We start from the raw sequence: 20,740 nt of genomic DNA, 5'->3' as shown, positions 1-20,740 counted from the left end.
TGACGAAAATGACGAAACCTAGAAAAGACAGAAAGAGAAAACACAATGAAGAGCAGCTGGAGGCTGAAGATACTGATGATACTGAAGCTGAAATGATGATGATGAAGAAGAAGCTCATCACAGATGATGCGTCTGTAGAGGATGAAGATGTCTCACAGGACCCACAGACAACAGCCACACTGACAAAACAAGAGAACAAGAAGAAGCGTAAGAAGAAGACAAAGAAGAAAGCGCTTTCAGAGGAGAGTGACGTGAAGAGGTCGGACGAGGGTGATGGAGGAACCACTCCGTCTAAAAACAAAAAATCCAAAAACAAAAACTGGAGTAATGCAGCTCTCGCAGACGCAGTGAGTCCAAATGCAGACGTGTCTGCGTGGAAAGATCTGTTCGTACCTGACGCGGTTTTAAAAGCTCTCAGTAAACTGGGCTTTTCTGCACCCACTCCCATTCAAGCTCTGGCCATCCCACCGGCCATCAGAGATCATTTAGATGTTCTGGGAGCTGCTGAGACGGGTGAGAAACCTTTTCATCTCACAGACGGTCTGCTGTCGCTTCTCTGCTTGTACTTCAGTGTTTGTTTCTTCTCCCTCAGGCAGCGGCAAGACTTTGTCTTTTGCCATCCCCATGATCAACATGATTCTAGAATGGAGGAAAGGCTCCGAGCACGAGCAGCCGGAAGCAAAGACGCTTGTGGAGAGCATAAACCTGCCGTCGATCAGCGTACAGACAGACGATGATGATGATGATGGTGATGATGATGTGTGTGATGACGACGCTCCAGTGAAAGATGATGATGATGAAGAAAGTGTGCCGGCCGGCGTTACAGAAACACATGAGCGTCCGCTGCTCGGTCTGATCCTCACTCCCACTAGAGAGCTGGCCGTTCAGGTGAAACATCACATCGATGCTGTCGCTCAGTTCACAGGTCTGTTCACATGTTTAATGCCTGGTGTATATACAGTATTCAAGGGTAAAGAATGCTATCATAGCTTGTTTTGGATAAAAGTGTCTGTTAAATGAGCAAATGTAAATATAATGTATATATAGAACTCTCGCCTCACTACATTTACTGAAAACATTTGGAAATCAAAATGCAATGAACGTTCTATTAAATGAATAGGGAGTCAACACCCATCAATGATAACACGGTCACCTGTCCCCATTTTTATATCTTAAGTCTCACAGTACATTCTTACAACGCAAATGTCTTAAGCATGTAAATGATTTTATTATTTAAAGTCTTATTAGATATAGAGTGAGTAACAGTAGCGCACATGTCAGATCGGCAGACTCATGAAACGCCTCAACATAAGACAAACGTGCTTCTTCTGAAATCTAAATACAGGCTGTATATGTTCATTAAGTCATGAAGCTTTGTTTCTAAACATGTGCGCAATACACACTCACCTTCTGTACACTGATTTCTATACGTCGCAATTCTGCCCAAAATAAACATAAACATTGGAGAACATCAGAAGTAACAATTAATTTAAACACAAATTTATCGTATATCTAATAAGCTGAAAAAGGGGTTATTTTTGATGGTCAATGGCGCTCTCTTGTCAGTTGGGCGTACCAAGATAGCGGCGCGGTGCCTTCACCTCCTGCCGTTGGTTCAGCAGTCTAGGAGCAATCCAGTCATTTATCAGCAAATGTCCAATTACAATGACTTCCTTCAGCTTGTCTTGAGCTGAAACACATGCACTGAACTATTAGAAAATTTAAGATGTACAAGAAAGTATTTGTAAGAGTGATCGTAATGGTACACGCATTAGTTTTCGTTGTCATTCTTCGCATCAGGTATAAAAACAGCTATCGTTGTTGGTGGGATGGCGCCACAGAAACAGCAGCGGATGTTGATGCGGAGACCGGAGATCGTCATAGCGACGCCGGGCCGTTTGTGGGAGATGATCAAAGAGAGACACCCTCATCTGCAGAAGCTCAGACAGCTGCGGTAAGTCACTGCACCTCACCTCACCTGCATTCCACCTGCGTGCGTGTTTCATAAAGAAAGCCAATGGCTGTTCTCAGGTGTCTCGTAATTGATGAAGCCGATCGTATGGTGGAGAAAGGTCACTTCTCCGAGCTGGAGAGTCTGCTGGAGATGCTCAACACGTCACAGTTCAATCCCAAGAGACAGACGTTCATCTTCTCGGCCACGCTGACCATGGTGCACAGTATGCCGCTGCGGCTGCACCAGCAGAAGAAGAAGAAGAAGACGGCCGGGAGGACGGAGCAGAGCAGCAAACTGCAGCTCCTCATGGAGAAAGTGGGCATGAAAGACAAACCCAAAGTCATCGACCTGACGCGTAGAGAAGCCACCGTGGAGACTCTGACGGAGACCCGGATCATCTGCAGCAAGGAGGAGAAAGACTTTTCTCTGTATTATTTCCTGCGGCGTTATCCCGGACGCACCATGGTGTTCGCCAACAGCATCGACTGCATCAAAAGACTGAATGCTCTGCTTCTGATCCTGGACTGCTCCCCGCTTGCGCTGCACGCTAACATGCACCAGAAACAGCGACTGAAGAATCTGGAGAAGTTTGCCGAGAAGGACAGGTCAGAATACTTTCATGACTCAGTCAGTCAGTCAGGTGTGCATGTGTGCGTGTTGACTGATCTGTTGCTCTCCTGCAGTTGTGTTCTCCTCACCACAGATGTGGCTGCGCGAGGTCTCGATATTCCAAACGTTCAACATGTGATTCACTATCAGGTACGACTCATGTGATTTCTGTTTCTTTTCTGCCGATGGTTTTTCACGCTCTCGTGTCTTAAGGTTCCTCGCACATCTGAGACTTACGTCCACCGCAGCGGCCGCACCGCTCGGGCCACTAAAGAGGGTCTCAGCTTGCTTCTGATTGGCCCTGATGATTTGATCAATTATAAGAAGATCTGCAGAACTCTGGAGAAAGACGAAGACCTTCCTGTGTTCCCTATTGAGGCCACGTGCATGACGGCCATTAAAGTACGCAGAGTTTTTGTTCATTTCACTGAAAATCTGTGTAAAATGTCAAGTCTGGGTGTGTTGGACTTTGTGCGCCGCCGCCAAAACACTGATCGGTGTTTGACATCAAAGCACAGCTGCTTAAAGGGATACGTCGCACACAATTGAACATTCTGTCATCATTAACTCACCCATAGATTGTTCCAAACTTTCTTTGTTTTGCTGAACACACTGATCTCAGCCACCATTCACTGCCATATTAGGGAAAAGAAATACTATGAGAGTCAATGGGGTTGAGATCTGGCGATTTTCCAGATATCTTCCTGTGTGTTCAGCAGTTCAAAGACATTCATACAGGTTTGGAACAAGCTGAGCGTGAGTCAATGATGAGAGAAGTTCATTTTGGGTGAATAAGCTCTTCAAGTCACTCTTGTGGTGCTCTTTGTGCAGCTTTAAGTCAATCACACCTGCAGATATGATTACGCTCACCCCGAAGCTGTTTTACGACACACGTGTAAATATTAAGACGCTTGTTATTGTGTGTGTTTTAAAAGGAACTAGTGAATTTGGCCCAAAAGATCGAGAAGATGGAATATTTCCACAGTCGAGAGAAGCAGCACAATTCATGGGTGAGGCAAGCAGCAGAAGCGCTGGACATCGATGTGGAGGACGAACTGCTGTTGGGTACAAGCGTCTCCGTTCTAACTGAAGAGCAGCGTTTCATGATTTCAGCCCAACAGCGTGCATGTTTGGTGATGTGTTGTGATTAAACTGCTGCTGTGTTTCAGGACGAGGTAAAGACGAAGATGATGAGAGACAGCAGCAGAAGTTAGTGAAGCTGATGAAGAAGCAGCTGAAGCGGATGATCTCACAACCCGTCTTCAGAAACAACATGAAGACAAAATACCCCACACAGATGGGTAAACCACAGATGCCTCAAGCTCCCGTCACCACGGCGACTGCGGCGTTAACCAGCTTCACTCATCACAAACAGACCGCTCGAGCGCAGCGCAAACACAAACACTGACGGGCGCTTTCATAACTTCTCAATATCTCTGAATAAAACATGAAATGTTACTTTTTGATGCCACAGCATTCTATTTTTCCTCAACTTTTAAAGCTCTCTTAATACATTTCTGTCATTATCAAAACTTAAATATGTTTTCAGCGATTTAACTCCGTTTAATTACCAAAGCTGTTAACATTCTCTGCAAATAAGTGTTTTTAAAGCAAATTGTTGATGCTGGTTATGTCATCTTTATGGCATTAAGTCCAGTTAAATGATGTCAGGGTGTGTCAGTGGGTGGCGCTGTTGTCAAATCTGCGTCATGTCCAGTGCTAGAGAATGACTGGAAATTGAAAATAAATGTATTTTGTTTAATTGTATAAGTTTTGCTCCATTTTTTAGGTGTCAAATCTTATCAGGGTCTAATCAAGTTTCAAGTAAAAACATTTGTTTCTGATGACTTCAACAGTATATGAAGCAGCACACTGGGCTATAGATTTATTGGCATGTTTTTAATGAAATTCCAAATGAATGACCAAATTGTCGTTTGGGTGATTCTCATGAAATCTTGCTTTCAAAATTTCTTAAAAACACTCGCTTCAGCATGCTTTAAAAACAAAGTATGACATATTTAAATGCATTAATGAAAACTTTTAACTGACCGTTTTTATTAGTATTGAAAAAAAGATTAACAGTACAGTAACTTTTTAAACCGTCAATCCCATAGCATGTTGAACTTAACAAAGCAAAGCTTAAACAGGTTTTTATAAATCATAAGACATGACATTTTACTAGAAATTATACATGTAAATACCACCAGTATCGGTAATGAGAATGAAAAAGTCTGACAAGAAGAGAATATCAAGTTTTTAACTAGATAAATCTAAAGTCATCTGTTAACCTGGAAGCCATTTGAAAGGTACTGGGAGATGTGCGTGTTCACATATCAAACTTTCATGTTAATATCTTTGTGTGTGCGTAAACAGTCATTTTAAATTGTTACGGAGTATGAGAATCAGTCGTGGACATCTTTCACTATTTCTTCATTATACATTAACATTCTTTCAATAATGTTTTCGTCATTGGAGAACATCTAGTAGATTGTTCTTTTCAAATGTTTTAATTTGACTTACCGTTACAGCAGAAAAACATTTAAATACTTTACAGAAATAAAAAAAATTGTGTTACTGATGTTTTATAATTAAAATCTTTACATCCATGATGTTTCAGTGTTTTGGTGAGAATGTCCCATGATCCACAACATAAAGTAATTATAAAAATGTATTGTGGTGATTTATTTCTCCCTCTGAGGGATCTTCAGTGTGGTTCTGCTGCTGCCCTTACTGGAGCTCTTCATGGGGATTTTACTGGAAGTTTGTTTTACTGGTGTTCCTGAACTGGTGTCTGTGAGTCTCATGGCTCTTTTCTCCAGGTCTGCTTTCTCCATAATGAATTCCTTCAAAAGTGTGTGAAGAAGAATGTTTGTGATGTTTCACACGCAAGAGTCAACATCAGTGCTGTCATACCTTTATCATGTCCATCATAGTCATCGTGTCCATGACATCTAAAGGTCCATAGTGATTCAGATAACACTGCTCTCCAAGATTCCTTACAGCCATGAATATATTGCCCATCTCCTCCACCTGTCACACCATTCACACGAAGAAACCACAACACTAAACCAGTCCATGTGCTTCATATGGTCTAACCAAAGCTTTCATAACATTACATCATTTCAAACTTCATCAGCTGAAAGAGTGCAAAACGTTTCATATCATGCATAACTCTTTACTTATGAAGTCTAGAGATGTGTTTAAGAACAGATCTAAGCTCTTAAAACAGTTCAAGTTAACTCGAAACAAAAAGATTCACTCGCCCTCATGCCACAGCTGCGGCCTCATTTACAAAATGTATTCTAGAAACAGACTTATTTGATTTTATAGATCATTTCTCAAACACTAAATACGCTTTTATAATGTTATACAGTGGGTACGGAAAGTATTCAGACCCCCTTAAATTTTTCACTCTTTGTTATATTGCAGCCATTTGCTAAAATCATTTAAGTTCATTTTTTTCTCATTAATGTTCACACAGCACCCCAGAAAGATGCAACAAGTTTTTCACACCTGGATTTGGGGATCCTTTGCCATTCCTCGTCGCAGATCCTCTCCAGTTCTGTCAGGTTGGATTGTAAACGTTGGGTTTAAGTCAGGGCTCTGGCTGGGCCATTCAAGAACAGTCACAGAGTTGTTGTGAAGCCACTCCTTCGTTATTTTAGCTATGGGCTTAGGGTCATTGTCTTGTTGGAAGGTGAACCTTCGGCCCAGTCTGAGGTCTTGAGCACTCTGGAGAAGGTTTTGGTCCAGGATATGCCTGTACTTGGCCGCATTCATCGTTCCCTCGATTGCAACCAGTCGTCCTGTCCCTGGAGCTGAAAAACACCCCCACAGCATGATGCTGCCACCACCACCACGCTTCACTGTTGGGACTGTATTGGACAGGTGATGAGCAGTGCCTGGTTCTCTCCACACAGAGCGCTTAGAATTAAGGCCACAAAGTTCTATCTTGGTGTCATCAGACCAGAGGATCTTATTTCTTACTATCTTGGAGTCCTTCAGGTGTTTTTTTAGCAAACTCCGTGCTGGCTTTCATGTGTCTTAGATTTAGGAGAGGCTTCCGTTGGGCCACTCTGCCATAAAGCCCCGACTGGTGGAGGGCTGCAGTGATGGTTGACTTTCTACAACTTTCTCCCGACTGCATGTCTGGCGCTCAGCCACAGTGATCTTTGGGTTCTTCTTTACCTCTCTCCCCCGATAGCTCAGTTTGGCCGGATGGCCAGCTCTAGGAAGGGTTCTGGTCGTCACAAACATCTTCCATTTAAGGATTACGGAGGCCACTGTGCTCTTAGGAACCTTAATGTTTTTGTAACCTTGGTCAGATCGGTGCCTTGCCACAATTCTGTCTCTGAGCTCTTCAGGCAGTTCCTTTGACCTCATGATTCTCAGTTGCTCTGACATGCACTGTGAGCTGTAAGGTCTTATATAGACAGATGTGTGGCTTTCCTAAACAAGTCCGATCAGTATAATCAAACACAGCTGGACTCAAATGAAGGTGTAGAACCATCTCAAGGATGATCAGAAGAAATTGACAGCACCTGAGTTAAATATATGAGTGTCACAGCAGAGGGTCTGAATACTAAGGACTATGTGCTATTTCAGTTTTTCTTTTTTAATAAATCTGCAAAAATGTCATTAAATCTGTGTTTTTCTGTCAATACGGGGTGCTGTGCGTACATTAATGAGAAAAAAATCAACTTAAATGATTTTAGCAAATGGCTGCAATATAACAAAGAGTGAAACATTTAAGGGGGTCTGAATACTTTCCGTACCCACTGTATATGTTGTAGTTGGGTTGTTTGAGGAATGCTTTACACACCTGATCTCTGGATTGACCCACACTCCTCTGCAGCTTCATCTCCTGCTGTTTCTTCTTCTCTTTTATTTCATCCAACTGTGTCTGCAGTTCTGTTAACTTCTGGTTACTCATCTACATCAAGAATAATAAAGAGTTTGTGATCATCACATTTATAATCTGTGTTGATTGAGGTAAGCTCAGAATGTTTGCTTTAATAAAGATGGTGAGTTCTTGAAGGGCCGTGTCACATGGATGATGCTTCTACTGAACGGTTGCTGTTCCAGCACAGAAAGATTTGCTTGTACATTTTGTGGCTCATCGTCATAATGAGTGTGTATCATAGTGTTTGTGCCGTACAAGTTTGTATGTGGTGTGTTGTTGTTTGAGAGCGTCGAGGTGGTGTTGGTTTGTTTTAAGCTCTTCCGTCAGAGAGGTTGACTGCTTCAGAAGCTCCTGGCGTGAGGTGGAAAGCGTCTCATGACGTCTGATTATTGGCGTCACTAAATCTGTTCCATAGCCTTGATAGTCTGCATGAGATTCAAACCGCATGAAAACAATAAACAGAGAAATAAACACATTCATTTAATCACATGTCTGGACTTACTGTCTGGAAGTATCTGAAGAACCTTCAACAGAAACTCTTCGAAAATCGTATATTTCTTCACCCGCTCTTGTAAATAAAGTCGCCTGTAGAACATTGATTAACACACACAGGTAATGAAATTGGTTTGCCCTTCTTGTGTTTTGAATGTACGAGTGTTAAAGTCTGCAGGGTTCAGTCACCTCGCTTGTAACTGTTCCAGTTGTGTTGAAAGTTCAGCTTTCTCCTTTTCTTTACATTCATTCTGATGTTTCTCCTGCAGGAATTTCTTCAAGGCACGCCGACGTTTCATCTCGTTTTCTTCTACGAATTTCTCAAATTTTGCTGCTCTTTGTTTTGTCTGGACAAGAAATAATCATGTTTTTAGGATCCGGGACTGATCAAATAACCATATTCAGTGACCAGTCTGGAGCGTCATGTGATCATTGACCATTGATGTGTTTCGTGTTTTTTTTGTTTTCACCTCCAGCTGTCTGTGTTGTAAATCTGCTCTTCTCTGCTGCAGGATCTGCATGACCCCTTTAAACTGATGCCGTTTGTCCAGAAGTGTTCTGTGCGCGTCATTCATGTCCACCTGTTTCTTCAGCAGCAGTGTTGCCTGCAGTGTGTTGACACCGGTCTCCAGGACCCTGCTGGAACACTACAGAACAGCATTAATACATCACATCACATACTGAAGATCTGACCGAGACACAGCACACTGTCATACCTCTGTTATCACAGGGATGTGTTTCATCTGCTCTGTGTTTTGCTCTCTGTGGAAAACAGTTCACAAGTCAATGAGCTTTTACCTTCACTATCTACACTCATGAAACATCATCGTATTAAAACAGAGAAAGCTCTACCCGAGCTCGCCCGACTGCGTTACAAAGATGTTTTTCCTTCTGTTTTCTACTTTCAGCTTTTTATGTGAGTCATCGTTCGTCAGAACAGGTAAAGAGATTTGATCCATCTTTACATTAGCAGCTTTAAACCCGACGGAAGAAAACGCGCAGATGTTGCTAGGTAACCGCAACGAACACAACAGAAACGCGTCGTGACGTTCCGCTGCTGTCATGTCGAACCGCTCTCGCGATATTTTGATGTTATATCAGTGTGCGCAGAAGTCGAAATGGACGTTTTTCACGTGAAATGACACTTGTGTTCTTCAGAATGGGTTAGTCTGACATACGATAGTATACACAACACCGAGAGCACGTGTAGTCTTTCAAAAACACGCGGATATAAACGTCTGCAAATCTGTAATCCCCTGAGATCCAACACACAACCTTGAGTTGTTAACACAATAAACACTGATCGAGATACAGGAAAGCTATCTTACAAAAATGAGGCGTGATTTTGAGGTAAAAGTGCAGTTTTTTGTTGATGCATTGTTACTATTGGCCAACATGTTTTTCTCTAGTATCCATGTTTTTAAAACCATGTTTTGTTACAGTCACCGAGGTTTTTAAAACTATGTTAATTTTGGTGCACTTATATTCTGCCATATATATATAAATACTGTAGGCTAATAGTAATTGTGGACCTCGTATTGGGGAAGACAGCTTATAAATCAAACTAAAACAGAGAATGCAGCATGAGGTTTGTGTTGTGTGATCGTTAGAGGATACAACATACAGTTTGGACAGTAAAATAAAAATGATTGTGTTACTCTAGAAAGTCCCTATAAAACATGTAAACCCTATGTGTGTGTGTGTGTGTGTGTGTGTGTGTGTGTGTGTGTGTGTGTGTGTGTGTGTGTGTGTGTGTGTGTGCGTGTGTGTGTGCGCGTGAATGGAGAGCTGTGCTGTATTGTCCATAAAAGGCTTCAGCATCACATTCACACACTCGGTGATGTTTACATTAAAAACTGGGAAAACAACTACATTACAATGCATAGTCCGACATTACATACATGACGTCCTGTTTATATACCCATGCGATGGGTTAGGGTCATTGATCTGTGACATGAACACGCGTGGCGTGAACTGATCTATGTACACATGCACGAACAGCTGGCAGCCCCTCCCTCTCTCTCTCTCTTTTGAAAGCATGTTTATTGTGGAATGAGAGAGCACACATGTGGAGTCCGTCGCACACACGGAACCGGTCCGGTCACTTATTCTGACATTCAGCGCGTTTCCCTGTTATCAGGAACTTTTAACAAAACACCTCAGCAGAATTCTGTCATGACGACCACATCCAGAGACTTGAAGCCGGTTGAGTGGGTTGTGAGTGGGCTAGACAAATATGGTAATGTCAGGCAAAGCTAAAATTAACCCACGGACAGCTGAGCGCTCGCGCGACTCTTCATCGACGTCTCTTTGTCTCTGCACGCGCTGCGCGACACAATGACACGATTCAGTTACGCGGAATATTTATCTTTATTTCGATCAAATAACACGAAACGAAACAAAACAACATCAAGTGAGCGAGCAGCAAACCGCCACGACACGCGGTGAGTCTTTCATTCACTCTTTTATTATTATTAGTATTATTAGAGAATTCCGACCCAGATCTGCGTTTACACGGCACGTCAGATTTCTCACGGTCGGGTTAAAATGACTTTCACGTGTGGTTTTAATTCGACTGTATGAGGACATCAAGCGGCTCGGGATTTAAATGTGACGCGTTTCTGTAGTTATTTATAGTGGACGGTCACGGGTTTCACTCTTTACCACACAAACACACATCATATATATTGTAGTGTGGAGGATGAAGGACAAACACACATCATATATATTGTAGTGTGGAGGATGAAGAACAAACACACATCATATATATTGTAGTGTGGAGGATGAAGAACAAACACACATCATATATATTGTAGTGTGGAGGATGAAGAACAAACACACATCATATATATTGTAGTGTGGAGGATGAAGAACAAACACACATCATATATATTGTAGTGTGGAGGATGAAGAACAAACACACATCATATATATTGTAGTGTGGAGGATGAAGAACAAACACGCATCATATATATTGTAGTGTGGAGGATGAAGGACAAACACACATCATATATATTGTAGTGAGGAGGATGAAGAACAAACACACATCATATATATTGTAGTGTGGAGGATGAAGAACAAACACGCATCATATATATTGTAGTGAGGAGGATGAAGAACAAACACACATCATATATATTGTAGTGTGGAGGATGAAGAACAAACACACATCATATATATTGTAGTGTGGAGGATGAAGGACAAACACACATCATATATATTGTAGTGTGGAGGATGAAGAACAAACACACATCATATATATTGTAGTGAGGAGGATGAAGAACAAACACACATCATATATATTGTAGTGAGGAGGATGAAGAACAAACACACATCATATATATTGTAGTGTGGAGGATGAAGAACAAACACACATCATATATATTGTAGTGTGGAGGATGAAGAACAAACACGCATCATATATATTGTAGTGAGGAGGATGAAGAACAAACACGCATCATATATATTGTAGTGTGGAGGATGAAGAACAAACACGCATCATATATATTGTAGTGTGGAGGATGAAGAACAAACACACATCATATATATTGTAGTGAGGAGGATGAAGAACAAACACACATCATATATATTGTAGTGTGGAGGATGAAGAACAAACACACATCATATATATTGTAGTGTGGAGGATGAAGAACAAACACACATCATATATATTGTAGTGTGGAGGATGAAGAACAAACACACATCATATATATTGTAGTGTGGAGGATGAAGAACAAACACACATCATATATATTGTAGTGAGGAGGATGAAGAACAAACACACATCATATATATTGTAGTGTGGAGGATGAAGAACAAACACACATCATATATATTGTAGTGTGGAGGATGAAGAACAAACACACATCATATATATTGTAGTGTGGAGGATGAAGAACAAACACACATCATATATATTGTAGTGTGGAGGATGAAGAACAAACACACATCATATATATTGTAGTGTGGAGGATGAAGAACAAACACACATCATATATATTGTAGTGAGGAGGATGAAGAACAAACACACATCATATATATTGTAGTGTGGAGGATGAAGAACAAACACGCATCATATATATTGTAGTGTGGAGGATGAAGAACAAACACGCATCATATATATTGTAGTGTGGAGGATGAAGGACAAACACGCATCATATATATTGTAGTGTGGAGGATGAAGGACAAACACGCATCATATATATTGTAGTGTGGAGGATGAAGAACAAACACGCATCATATATATTGTAGTGTGGAGGATGAAGAACAAACACACATCATATATATTGTAGTGTGGAGGATGAAGAACAAACACACATCATATATATTGTAGTGTGGAGGATGAAGAACAAACACACATCATATATATTGTAGTGTGGAGGATGAAGAACAAACACACATCATATATATTGTAGTGTGGAGGATGAAGGACAAACACACATCATATATATTGTAGTGAGGAGGATGAAGAACAAACACACATCATATATATTGTAGTGAGGAGGATGAAGAACAAACACACATCATATATATTGTAGTGTGGAGGATGATCTCTATTAAGGACAAACACACTGCTTGAATGCAGCATTATACAGCAGGATTTGTACTGGACCTGAAATCTTTGTGAAGAGGTCTATACAAACAGATGTGAACTGTCTGATGTGATGTGGATGTATTTTCTCCTGCAGATTGATTTGTGCAGTGCGAGCAGCAGATGATGTCACATCATCAGAGGACTGGACGGATCTTCATGAAGCGGCTCATGGCGGTCACGCCGATGCTCTTCGGGCTCTGCTGAAAGGTACAAACACATCCATGAACCTTTGCGGTGTAAATCCTTCTGAAGTTGTCAAACAGGTTGAGCTTCTGCATGATTGGTCATTTACAGTAATCTTGTGAAATAATGACCCGTTATTACATGATCAGCTCGGCACACGTGTGTAGATAAGCGCACGCTACACGAACAGACGCCTCTCCAGCTGGCCGTTCACGCCGGACACTTGGACTGTGCGAGGTTTCTTCTAGAAGCCGGAGCGGATCCTGATATCTGCAACAAAAACAAAGAGACGCCGCTTTACGAAGGTTGGTTCAGCACATCGCACTGTTCGGATGCGTCATGAGATCATTCGTGTGGTGTATTTGTGTTTTACGGTGATGATGTTGCTCAGCGTGTGAGAAGGAGTGTGTCAGCTCTGTCAAGCTTCTCCTGGCATTTGGGGCGTCAGTAAACCAGCGATGTCATCGAGGCTGGACAGCTCTACATGAGACTGCGAGACGAGACAACACTGAGCTCTGCGAGACGCTACTGAAGGCCGGAGCATCTATAGACGCCCGTAGCGCTGATGACATCACACCGTTAATAGAGGCGGCACGATACGGACGGACACCAACTCTTACCTGTCTGATCAGAAACGGTACTGAGACAGTATTAATCAGAATATTCATCAAGGGACAAGCAGAATGTTTAATAAAGCTTTGGGTTTCATTCAGTAGCGGCGCCAGGATTTCGATTGTAGGTGGGCCTCCAGAAAAATGGATGGTCCAGTTAAAATAAGCCCAAAAAACGGGTTCCGCTTTATCTCCTTTCAGCGCTTTGGACTAGAGGTCCACTCATACGGGTCCACTTAGATCCGAAAACCCGAGGTCCGGCCCGAGACCCGAGCGGGTTCGGGTCTAAAAGATTCACGGGAGCTTCGGACACGGGTCGGGTATATTATTAGTGTCTTCGGGTCTCGGGTAATATAAAGTAAACATTGTTTTGCTTAATTGACCCGAGGAAGACCCGAACTATCCTGTACAATAACAGCGCGTCGCTTGTGTGTGTGCGTTACCAACTCCCCCCCTCAGCCGATCGGTTGAAAGCCACGCAAATCTTCCGAAAGTCGCAGTGATCTGAAATCACCTTAGAATTGAAATCCCGAAGTTTCCAACGCTGCAGGGGTTTGCACTCGATGTAGTTACCATCGTATTCAGGAAAAACATACTTCCACCAGGCGACCAGAAGTAGATATTAAACGACGCGCACATTTCAGTACTACGCGGTTTGGGACACATTGTTGAGACAGAATGTTCGCGCGAGTGGTTGCCATGTCGTCACTTATTTAGATTTGATTCAGCTAAAACTGGCACAACCCATTTAGCCTCAGTTTGCGCAATTTGCCAGAGCAAAACAAGAGGATCAACGTGTTCATTGCCATATCAATTTCATTAATACACGTCGGTTTACATTCAGGACTTGATGGAGAGAGGGCGGCCGAGCAGGATGGTAGCTGGTCACTAACCGCATTACTTATGGCAGGAGTTTCCTCCTCCTGCTCCTCGGAGCGTTTCTTACTGAAATTAAATGAAAATAAGCTGCTTTGCTTTGCGTTTCATAGCTACCGTGTGCAAAGAAAAAATTGGCTAGGCTACAGAAAAAAAGAGAGAAGAAAAAAAAAGAAGAAAGTAGCGGCTAGTTTTTCTTCTTTTTTTTTCTTCTCTTTTTCATTCATTGAGCTTGCTTGAAAAGCTTGCGCGCCAACGTCATTCATTTCATTGGATCACTAGCTGGTGACGATGCAGCCTGTGGGCGGGCTTAAGAGTCCACACGTGGGGTAGAAGGTTCTCTTAGCCGCTGAAAGCTTTCCTCGGCCTGGGTGAAAATGGGCGGGCCCAGACCTAAAATGGGTGGGCCCAGGCCCACCCGGGCCCAATGGTAGCGCCGCGACTGGTTTCATTTCTTGAGTTCTTCATCAGTAGAAAGATCGGCTGTAGATGTGTTGTGTTGTGCAGGTGCTGGTGTGAATCTTCTGTCGTGTGATGGAAACACTGCTCTGAGCGAAGCTTGTAGACACGGACACACAGATGCTGTGAAGGTTTTACTGCAACATCACGCTGATGCCAACACCACATCACGTGAAGGACTTCTGCCTCTACACGTGGCCACCCAGCACGGACACACACAGTAAGCATCCGTCTGACACACACACACACACACTTTATGGGGACTTTTCCTCACTAAACCGACCCATCACACAAATATTTCAAGGAAACATCATTTAGTAGTTGTTTCCTCATGGAGGAACTGTCCCCACAAGGTTAGAAAACTCTGCTGTTACTGTATGATTTACCACGGATGGGTTTCTGGGTAATGTAGTCTCAATCTAATTCAAATGATATTGATTATTATACCATGGTCTGTATTTGAATACTGTATTCTGATTGGCTGGAGGGTGTGCATTAAAACCCTTTATTGCACGGGTAGCTCCAGTCAGTTTGATTACATTTGAAATGAACTGAGGGTTTGATCTAAAGCTACACTGTAAACATCAATAACAGCTTTAACTTGGCCAATAACCATGATATAAGCGGGATAAACCACGGCTAGACTCCGCTTTACCTCGGGTGGTTCTTGGCCTCCACGGCTAGCTGTAGATTATCCCTTACTTATATATGAAATATTTGAGTTTGTTTGTGATTATTTTGAAAATGAACCCAGCGAAGTGTGCTGTCTGACAGCTCCAAAACTGCACCAGCTACTCCGTTCATCATTTTAATGTTTAATGTTGACAATAAAATCAAGTAAACTTCATCCAAAGGAGGAGAATCGTTCAGAAGGTTGTTGTGATGTTCTTTCTAGGATTGTGTCCTTATTGATGCCCATCAGCAGCCGGGCAAAGATTCGACAGAGCGGCATCTCACCCCTGCATGTGGCAGCGGAGCACGACCGGCGGGACATCGTCAGATTACTCATCGAATCGGGCTGTGACGTCAACACCAGACTCTCTGATGAACGCTCATCTGTGTTCCCCGACCGTCGCGTCACCGCTCTGTACTGCGCCATCGCCGCGGGAAACACGCAGACGGCTGCCATGTTGCTGAACGCCGGAGCCGATCCCAACACAGATCCCCTCAGCCCGCTGATGCTCGCCGTACGTCACGAATGTTTGAAGAGCGTCGCTTTACTCGTAGAACACAGAGCAGATGTCAACGCTCGTCCCTCAGACCCGTGCACTGATTTTCCAGGAGTATTGCTGTATACTTCACATCTGGACGTTCTGCACTATCTGCTGGACCATGGCTGTGATGCTCAGAGCTGTTTTAAATGTGATGAACGTCACATGGACGACAATTGGCCTCCGATTCACTTCACACCAGTCAACACAAGCCAAAGAAGTCTTGTCTGCACAAAACCAAGCGTGAAGGTATTACTTTAATAGTCATTATTTCTTCTTATTAAATGAAGTTTACTGATATTTGTCACCGTCGAGGAGGAGGGGCAAATTCCGAGCTCTCCCCTCGGACATCACGCCAAATATGCTTTTGCTTTCATGTCTTATTACATGTTCGTTACAGTTTGAGCGATTGGACTCATCTCTTCTTGACAAACTTCTTTTTTACTGTCAGTTTTGTGAATGGATGTGCTCGTCGTCCTGGAGTCAAAGAGCCGGCACTGTCATCCATTTACTCTTGGATTATGTAGGAAATGTTCAGATGTGTAGTCGGATCAGAGCACTTCTGCAGAGGAATCACGAGTGGCTCACCATTAAAGAGAAAACATGTGAGTGTCATCTATAATAAACATCCAGTGTTAAATCATCTAATGGTTTTGTTGAGTTTCATTTACGCTCAACTGACATCTTATTACAGTAGGAATGATATATGTATCGTCATTGTGATGATATTCTGTGTTTCAGCATCCCCCCGGCCGCTGATGCACCTCTGTCGGCTGAAGATCCGAGAGCAGATGGGAACTCCCCGTCTTTCCTCTGTAAACACACTGCCGCTTCCCAACCCAATGTTACGCTACGTGTGTGCTCTACAAGCTACACCATCCAGCACACGGACACACACACACACGCATCTCTGTATCTGAATTTAAACAAGAATTAATACTGAAAAAAGACCTGTGATACTTCACCAAAAAATAAACATTCTGTCATGATAATAACTGCAATAATATATTTGTTCTGATGACCACAGAGAAAGACATTTGGAAGAATGCTTATAACCAAACTGTCCATTGACTCCCATATAGAAAAGAAATATGTTTTTGTTCTGTTGAGCACCAAAGAAGATATAACAGTTCTGGGACTATCATTGTATTTATTCCTACGATGGGAGTCAATGGGGTCTGAGAACTGTTTGGTTATGAGCATTCTTCCAAATATCTTTCTCTGTGTTCAACCAAACAACTACACGTAGGCTAATTTAGGTTTGGAACAACTATAGATTTTTCTTGTTTGGGTGAACTGTCCCTTTAAGTGCTGGACCCATGAAATGTTTGTGCTGCTGTGTGTTTTTTAGCTTTATTATTTATACTGAACTGTTTTTATGACTTATATTGTTGAGTTTGATCACTGGATAAACACAAACGTGAAGGATTTTCTCCTCATCTTGACTGGGATGTGGATGTGTTGTTTGTTATCATACACAAAGATCCTCTCATGAGCCGTCAAATATTCAATCGTTTTAATGAACTGGATTATTGGTGTCATAGAAAAACATCTACAAAAACCATAAATAAATCTCTACATCACAGCTAGTGGAACAACATACAGAAATGATGTTTACACATTGTTATGATGAATGCACCGGTCCGATAGCACATTTAAGGCAATGCTTTGCTAATTCTTACAAAAACAAACTATGTAAACAATCGTAGTAGCTCGAACCATATGGCTACAAACACATTTCTATTTGAAGTGCTTATGGGTAAAACATGAAAGAGCGCGTGCGTAAGATCGTGTATGAGCGCGTTAACGTGAGTGAATCTGACGGGAACATTAAATGAATCCAAACACGCTGAAAATCGAAGCCGAGACCGCGGGTTTCGTGGGAATCGGCTTGACCACCACATGCGTGCTGTTGCCGCGTAATCCGTCGATAACGTTGTGCGAGATTTCGATATTTGTCCCGTAAGTTCTGTTCCTGAACGCAGCGTCAGTGTGGGGCGCGAGAACGCGCCCGTGAAGCGCGCAGCAGCACGCGCACACCACACTCCTCGGCGGCGTGGACAGCAGCGGGTCGTCATAAATCATTTTGATTCTCTCGCCGTCGGTCAGCGGAGGTTTAACGACGCCCGTGGAGGACTGCGGTTCCTTCCAGAACGACGCCGGAAGCTGCCTGTTGCGCATGGGCACTTGACCCGCGCGCGCCTCGTCCTCACAGTTCACGTCGCTGGCGTCAGTCAAGCGACGCAGACCCCCGGGCGCGCACACAGGTGTTTTGGGGGTCTCGCTCGTTCTGTGTGAATGACAGCGCGGGATCTTCGTGTATTTCTGTGAGAATCGCTTGAGTTGTTTCTGCAGGTATTTCCGGTGGTCGACGGAGCGCCTGCAGGGCGCAGATCTGTCCAGCGCAGCCTTGATGTCGCTCGATGCCAAATTGACGAAGTTCAGAAGTGTTTTCACCTCGCTGTCAGAGTTCGCCATCCCATCCGTTCAGTATATGTGTGTATATGTACACCGACCTGCTTTAAAAACGTGTTTCATCGAAGAGTGTCTCATCCGTATGAACGCCGGACTGTCGACAGGTCATCCCTAACATCAGTCTCGTGTCCAGTCGTCTGAAGTCCTCAAAGAAGCTGAATGAAGTGAGACTCGGCGCAGTTATGGTGCTTTCCTTGAACCAATCAGCGACCTCACTTTGCTCACAATGCACCCCAGTGAGCCGCCGAGATCCCCGGTGCTGAATTCTTTGCCATCCCAAATTGTTGTCATGGAAATCCTGTAGAGGCAATATTTCTCAGCAGAAGCGTCTGTCGGATTCCTGTTCGACAAAACTCGTTTTTGGACGCTCAGATGTGCCTCTCGAAGATTCACTTTTAGCCACTGCATGGGATCTTAAGCTCTCAAGTCTCTACCTTAGAAGTGATGCGAGAAGGAGCGGGACGGGGGAGGGGGCGCTGAAGAGATGTGCGCATAACCATGGAAAGGGGGCTTGAGCGCTCAAGAATCTTGTCTTTCTGTTTGCCCCCTCAATCGAGCGACACAAAAGCTGAATTACTCATTCAAACCTCGCGGGACAAAGGCGGAGGAGCTGGATAGCACTCTTGCATTTGTAGTCAAACATTTGGAGACTTAAATCGAGTCGTCATGAAAGAGAAAGAGTTAGACAAAGCCCATAGAATCGCCATCAGCAAACATTTTCCTGTGTCATATTAGTGGGGTCTCCATGGCTCCTTCTGGCTCGGGGACAATAGCACAAGTTTGCACACTCGAATACTGTCACCCTGCCAACGGAAACAAGGGCCAGAAACAGGACCATCCCGGCAAAAAGCATGAGCACCGCGGGGAAGGTCGCCAAAGAAAAGGGAAAAGGGACTTGTGAAATGCTAATTGAGCTCCGCAGGGCTACCTATCGCCCCGTGTGGCCACCTCACATCCCCCAACCATAGACCCCCCCCCCCGGGAGACCTGTTGTCTGGACTGCAGAGTAAAACCTGAAGGGTCAGACGATGGGAAATGGATCTGTGACGATCCAGATGCCAATATCCACCAAATGTTGCCGTATGCGGACGCGTACAATCTCACGCAATGCCGAACCAACACAGAATGACAAATTCGGTCTTTAACATCGACACACAATACATGTGTTCAAATGAAGACACTGTTGCTCATCGAGTGCTTGTCCTTCTGTTTGAAAGAGCAGCCAGAAACAAGAGGATGATGATGATAAAGCCCTGGAGACCATGTGAGGAAGATTGATGACATCACAAACACACTGCTCACAGGCGCTCCCCGTCAGTGACATCTCTGATATCAGATTCTCTCAAAGAGAGCACCCCTCCTGTGTTGTGATTCCAATGACTTTTGAAAGAAACGAAAAACACTCAAATCAAGCATCTATTTCAAACTAAATCTCTAAGTATGATGTGTTGTTATTTTCACCTAAAATTCAGTTCAAAAAGATTCTCACAGAAAATCTTCATTCCACTAATTAAAGTGAAAACCTCAACATAAGTTTTTCTCATGGAATCAAAACAGCGATTACAATCACTAAGAGGATCTAAAATTCACTGGCTGCATAGATGCTGAAAACTGTAAACTTGACATCTTCAGTTCTACATTTTATTATTAAAATTGTAGAATTAAAAAGAAAAGCATTTGTGCTGGTTAAATAAGATCATCAGTGGTCACACTGTGTGACATGGATCTGATACACGTGGCAGGTATATGACTGTACGATGATGACACCTCTTGAACGCATCTGCCCTCAGAGTTTCACTGGAGATGCTTAACTCTCACAACACTGCATTTGATCAGACCTCCACGTACACCACAAAAACTTCAAGGCTTTATATTGCAAAGGGTTAGGGGTGGGTTGTAAAAGTCTTTTTTTTTTGTTGCTTTGTTCCAGTTGTAGAAATGCTATAAAGCAATTCTGCAACAATTTAATTTACATTTATTTGTACAGTGCTTTTCATTTCAAAGCAGCTTTACAGAAAATACACTTCATTCTGAAACCTGTAATGTACATTTTCATTTAATTTTAGTTAAAGTCTAAATTAAAACTCATCTGCATTTAGCTCCCTGACTGATGACCGTCATTTCTAATCAAGAATTTGTTGATAGGCCTTAGAATTCACGTTTCTCTGGACACCCAGGAGGTCCGGAGGCAAAAAAGCTGTCCCATCACATTTCCCCATCATGCTTCACTTTTGGCTCTTTTGTTGGAATTTAACATTCCATTTTGACCAAATAAATCTACATTGGATTCATCGGTCCAGAGAACGGTTGTCTGAAAAACCTCTGGTCTAGGATCAAGGCGTCACAGCTTGTGTTGAGAACTTGAATGGGTAA

General features: G+C 43.0%; 4 protein-coding genes across 4 annotated transcripts; 2 read left to right on the top strand and 2 right to left on the bottom strand.

The window, feature by feature from the left end:
• Positions 1-8: 8 nt before the first annotated feature.
• On the top strand, positions 9-4,813 carry ddx24 (DEAD (Asp-Glu-Ala-Asp) box helicase 24; the record flags this gene model as incomplete). The annotated part of the gene is made up of 8 exons (XM_079458608.1): positions 9-513; positions 593-925; positions 1,801-1,954; positions 2,032-2,559; positions 2,638-2,713; positions 2,777-2,965; positions 3,499-3,628; positions 3,733-4,813. 8 exons carry the CDS (start codon positions 9-11, stop codon positions 3,969-3,971), a joined length of 2,154 nt encoding a protein of 717 aa, XP_079314734.1. The 3' UTR covers positions 3,972-4,813.
• Positions 4,585-8,984, bottom strand: ccdc197 (coiled-coil domain containing 197). The gene is made up of 9 exons (XM_079458436.1): positions 8,811-8,984; positions 8,675-8,720; positions 8,429-8,605; positions 8,148-8,305; positions 7,969-8,051; positions 7,722-7,891; positions 7,386-7,496; positions 5,477-5,593; positions 4,585-5,406 (listed from the first exon to the last, which is right to left on the bottom strand). The coding sequence occupies exons 1-9, from the start codon at positions 8,915-8,917 to the stop codon at positions 5,245-5,247; spliced, it is 1,131 nt and encodes a 376-aa protein (XP_079314562.1). The 5' UTR covers positions 8,918-8,984; the 3' UTR covers positions 4,585-5,244.
• Positions 8,985-10,002: 1,018 nt separating this feature from the next.
• On the top strand, positions 10,003-17,336 carry asb2b (ankyrin repeat and SOCS box containing 2b). The gene is made up of 8 exons (XM_079458144.1): positions 10,003-10,402; positions 12,647-12,759; positions 12,885-13,040; positions 13,127-13,372; positions 14,730-14,901; positions 15,577-16,141; positions 16,344-16,497; positions 16,634-17,336. Exons 1-8 carry the CDS (start codon positions 10,296-10,298, stop codon positions 16,810-16,812), a joined length of 1,692 nt encoding a protein of 563 aa, XP_079314270.1. The 5' UTR covers positions 10,003-10,295; the 3' UTR covers positions 16,813-17,336.
• A 319-nt stretch (positions 17,337-17,655) lies between these two features.
• On the bottom strand, positions 17,656-20,651 carry LOC306895290 (protein FAM181A-like). The gene has a single exon (XM_079458442.1). It carries the CDS (start codon positions 18,368-18,370, stop codon positions 17,723-17,725), a length of 648 nt encoding a protein of 215 aa, XP_079314568.1. The 5' UTR covers positions 18,371-20,651; the 3' UTR covers positions 17,656-17,722.
• Between the last annotated feature and the right edge of the window lie 89 nt (positions 20,652-20,740).

The sequence above is a fragment of the Barbatula barbatula genome (genome assembly GCF_947034865.1).
Source record: "Barbatula barbatula genome assembly, chromosome: 6".
Lineage (NCBI taxonomy): Eukaryota > Metazoa > Chordata > Actinopteri > Cypriniformes > Nemacheilidae > Barbatula > Barbatula barbatula.
This window is presented reverse-complemented; position numbering and strand designations above follow the sequence as displayed.

What these genes read in the sequence shown, in the direction of transcription:
- asb2b (XM_079458144.1), top strand. Translation starts at nt 10,296, where the DNA reads ATGACACGATTCAGTTACGCGGAATATTTATCTTTATTTCGATCAAAT. An exon ending in GCACAAAACCAAGCGTGAAG is followed by an intron (nt 16,142 to 16,343) that starts GTATTACTTTAA and finishes TTTTACTGTCAG; the next exon opens with TTTTGTGAATGGATGTGCTC. An exon ending in CACCATTAAAGAGAAAACAT is followed by an intron (nt 16,498 to 16,633) that starts GTGAGTGTCATC and finishes TCTGTGTTTCAG; the next exon opens with CATCCCCCCGGCCGCTGATG.
- LOC306895290 (XM_079458442.1), bottom strand. Translation starts at nt 18,370, where the DNA reads ATGGCGAACTCTGACAGCGAGGTGAAAACACTTCTGAACTTCGTCAAT.
- ccdc197 (XM_079458436.1), bottom strand. Translation starts at nt 8,917, where the DNA reads ATGGATCAAATCTCTTTACCTGTTCTGACGAACGATGACTCACATAAA. An exon ending in TACAACACAGACAGCTGGAG is followed by an intron (nt 8,306 to 8,428) that starts GTGAAAACAAAA and finishes TTTCTTGTCCAG; the next exon opens with ACAAAACAAAGAGCAGCAAA. An exon ending in AACACACCACATACAAACTT is followed by an intron (nt 7,497 to 7,721) that starts GTACGGCACAAA and finishes TTCTTGATGTAG; the next exon opens with ATGAGTAACCAGAAGTTAAC.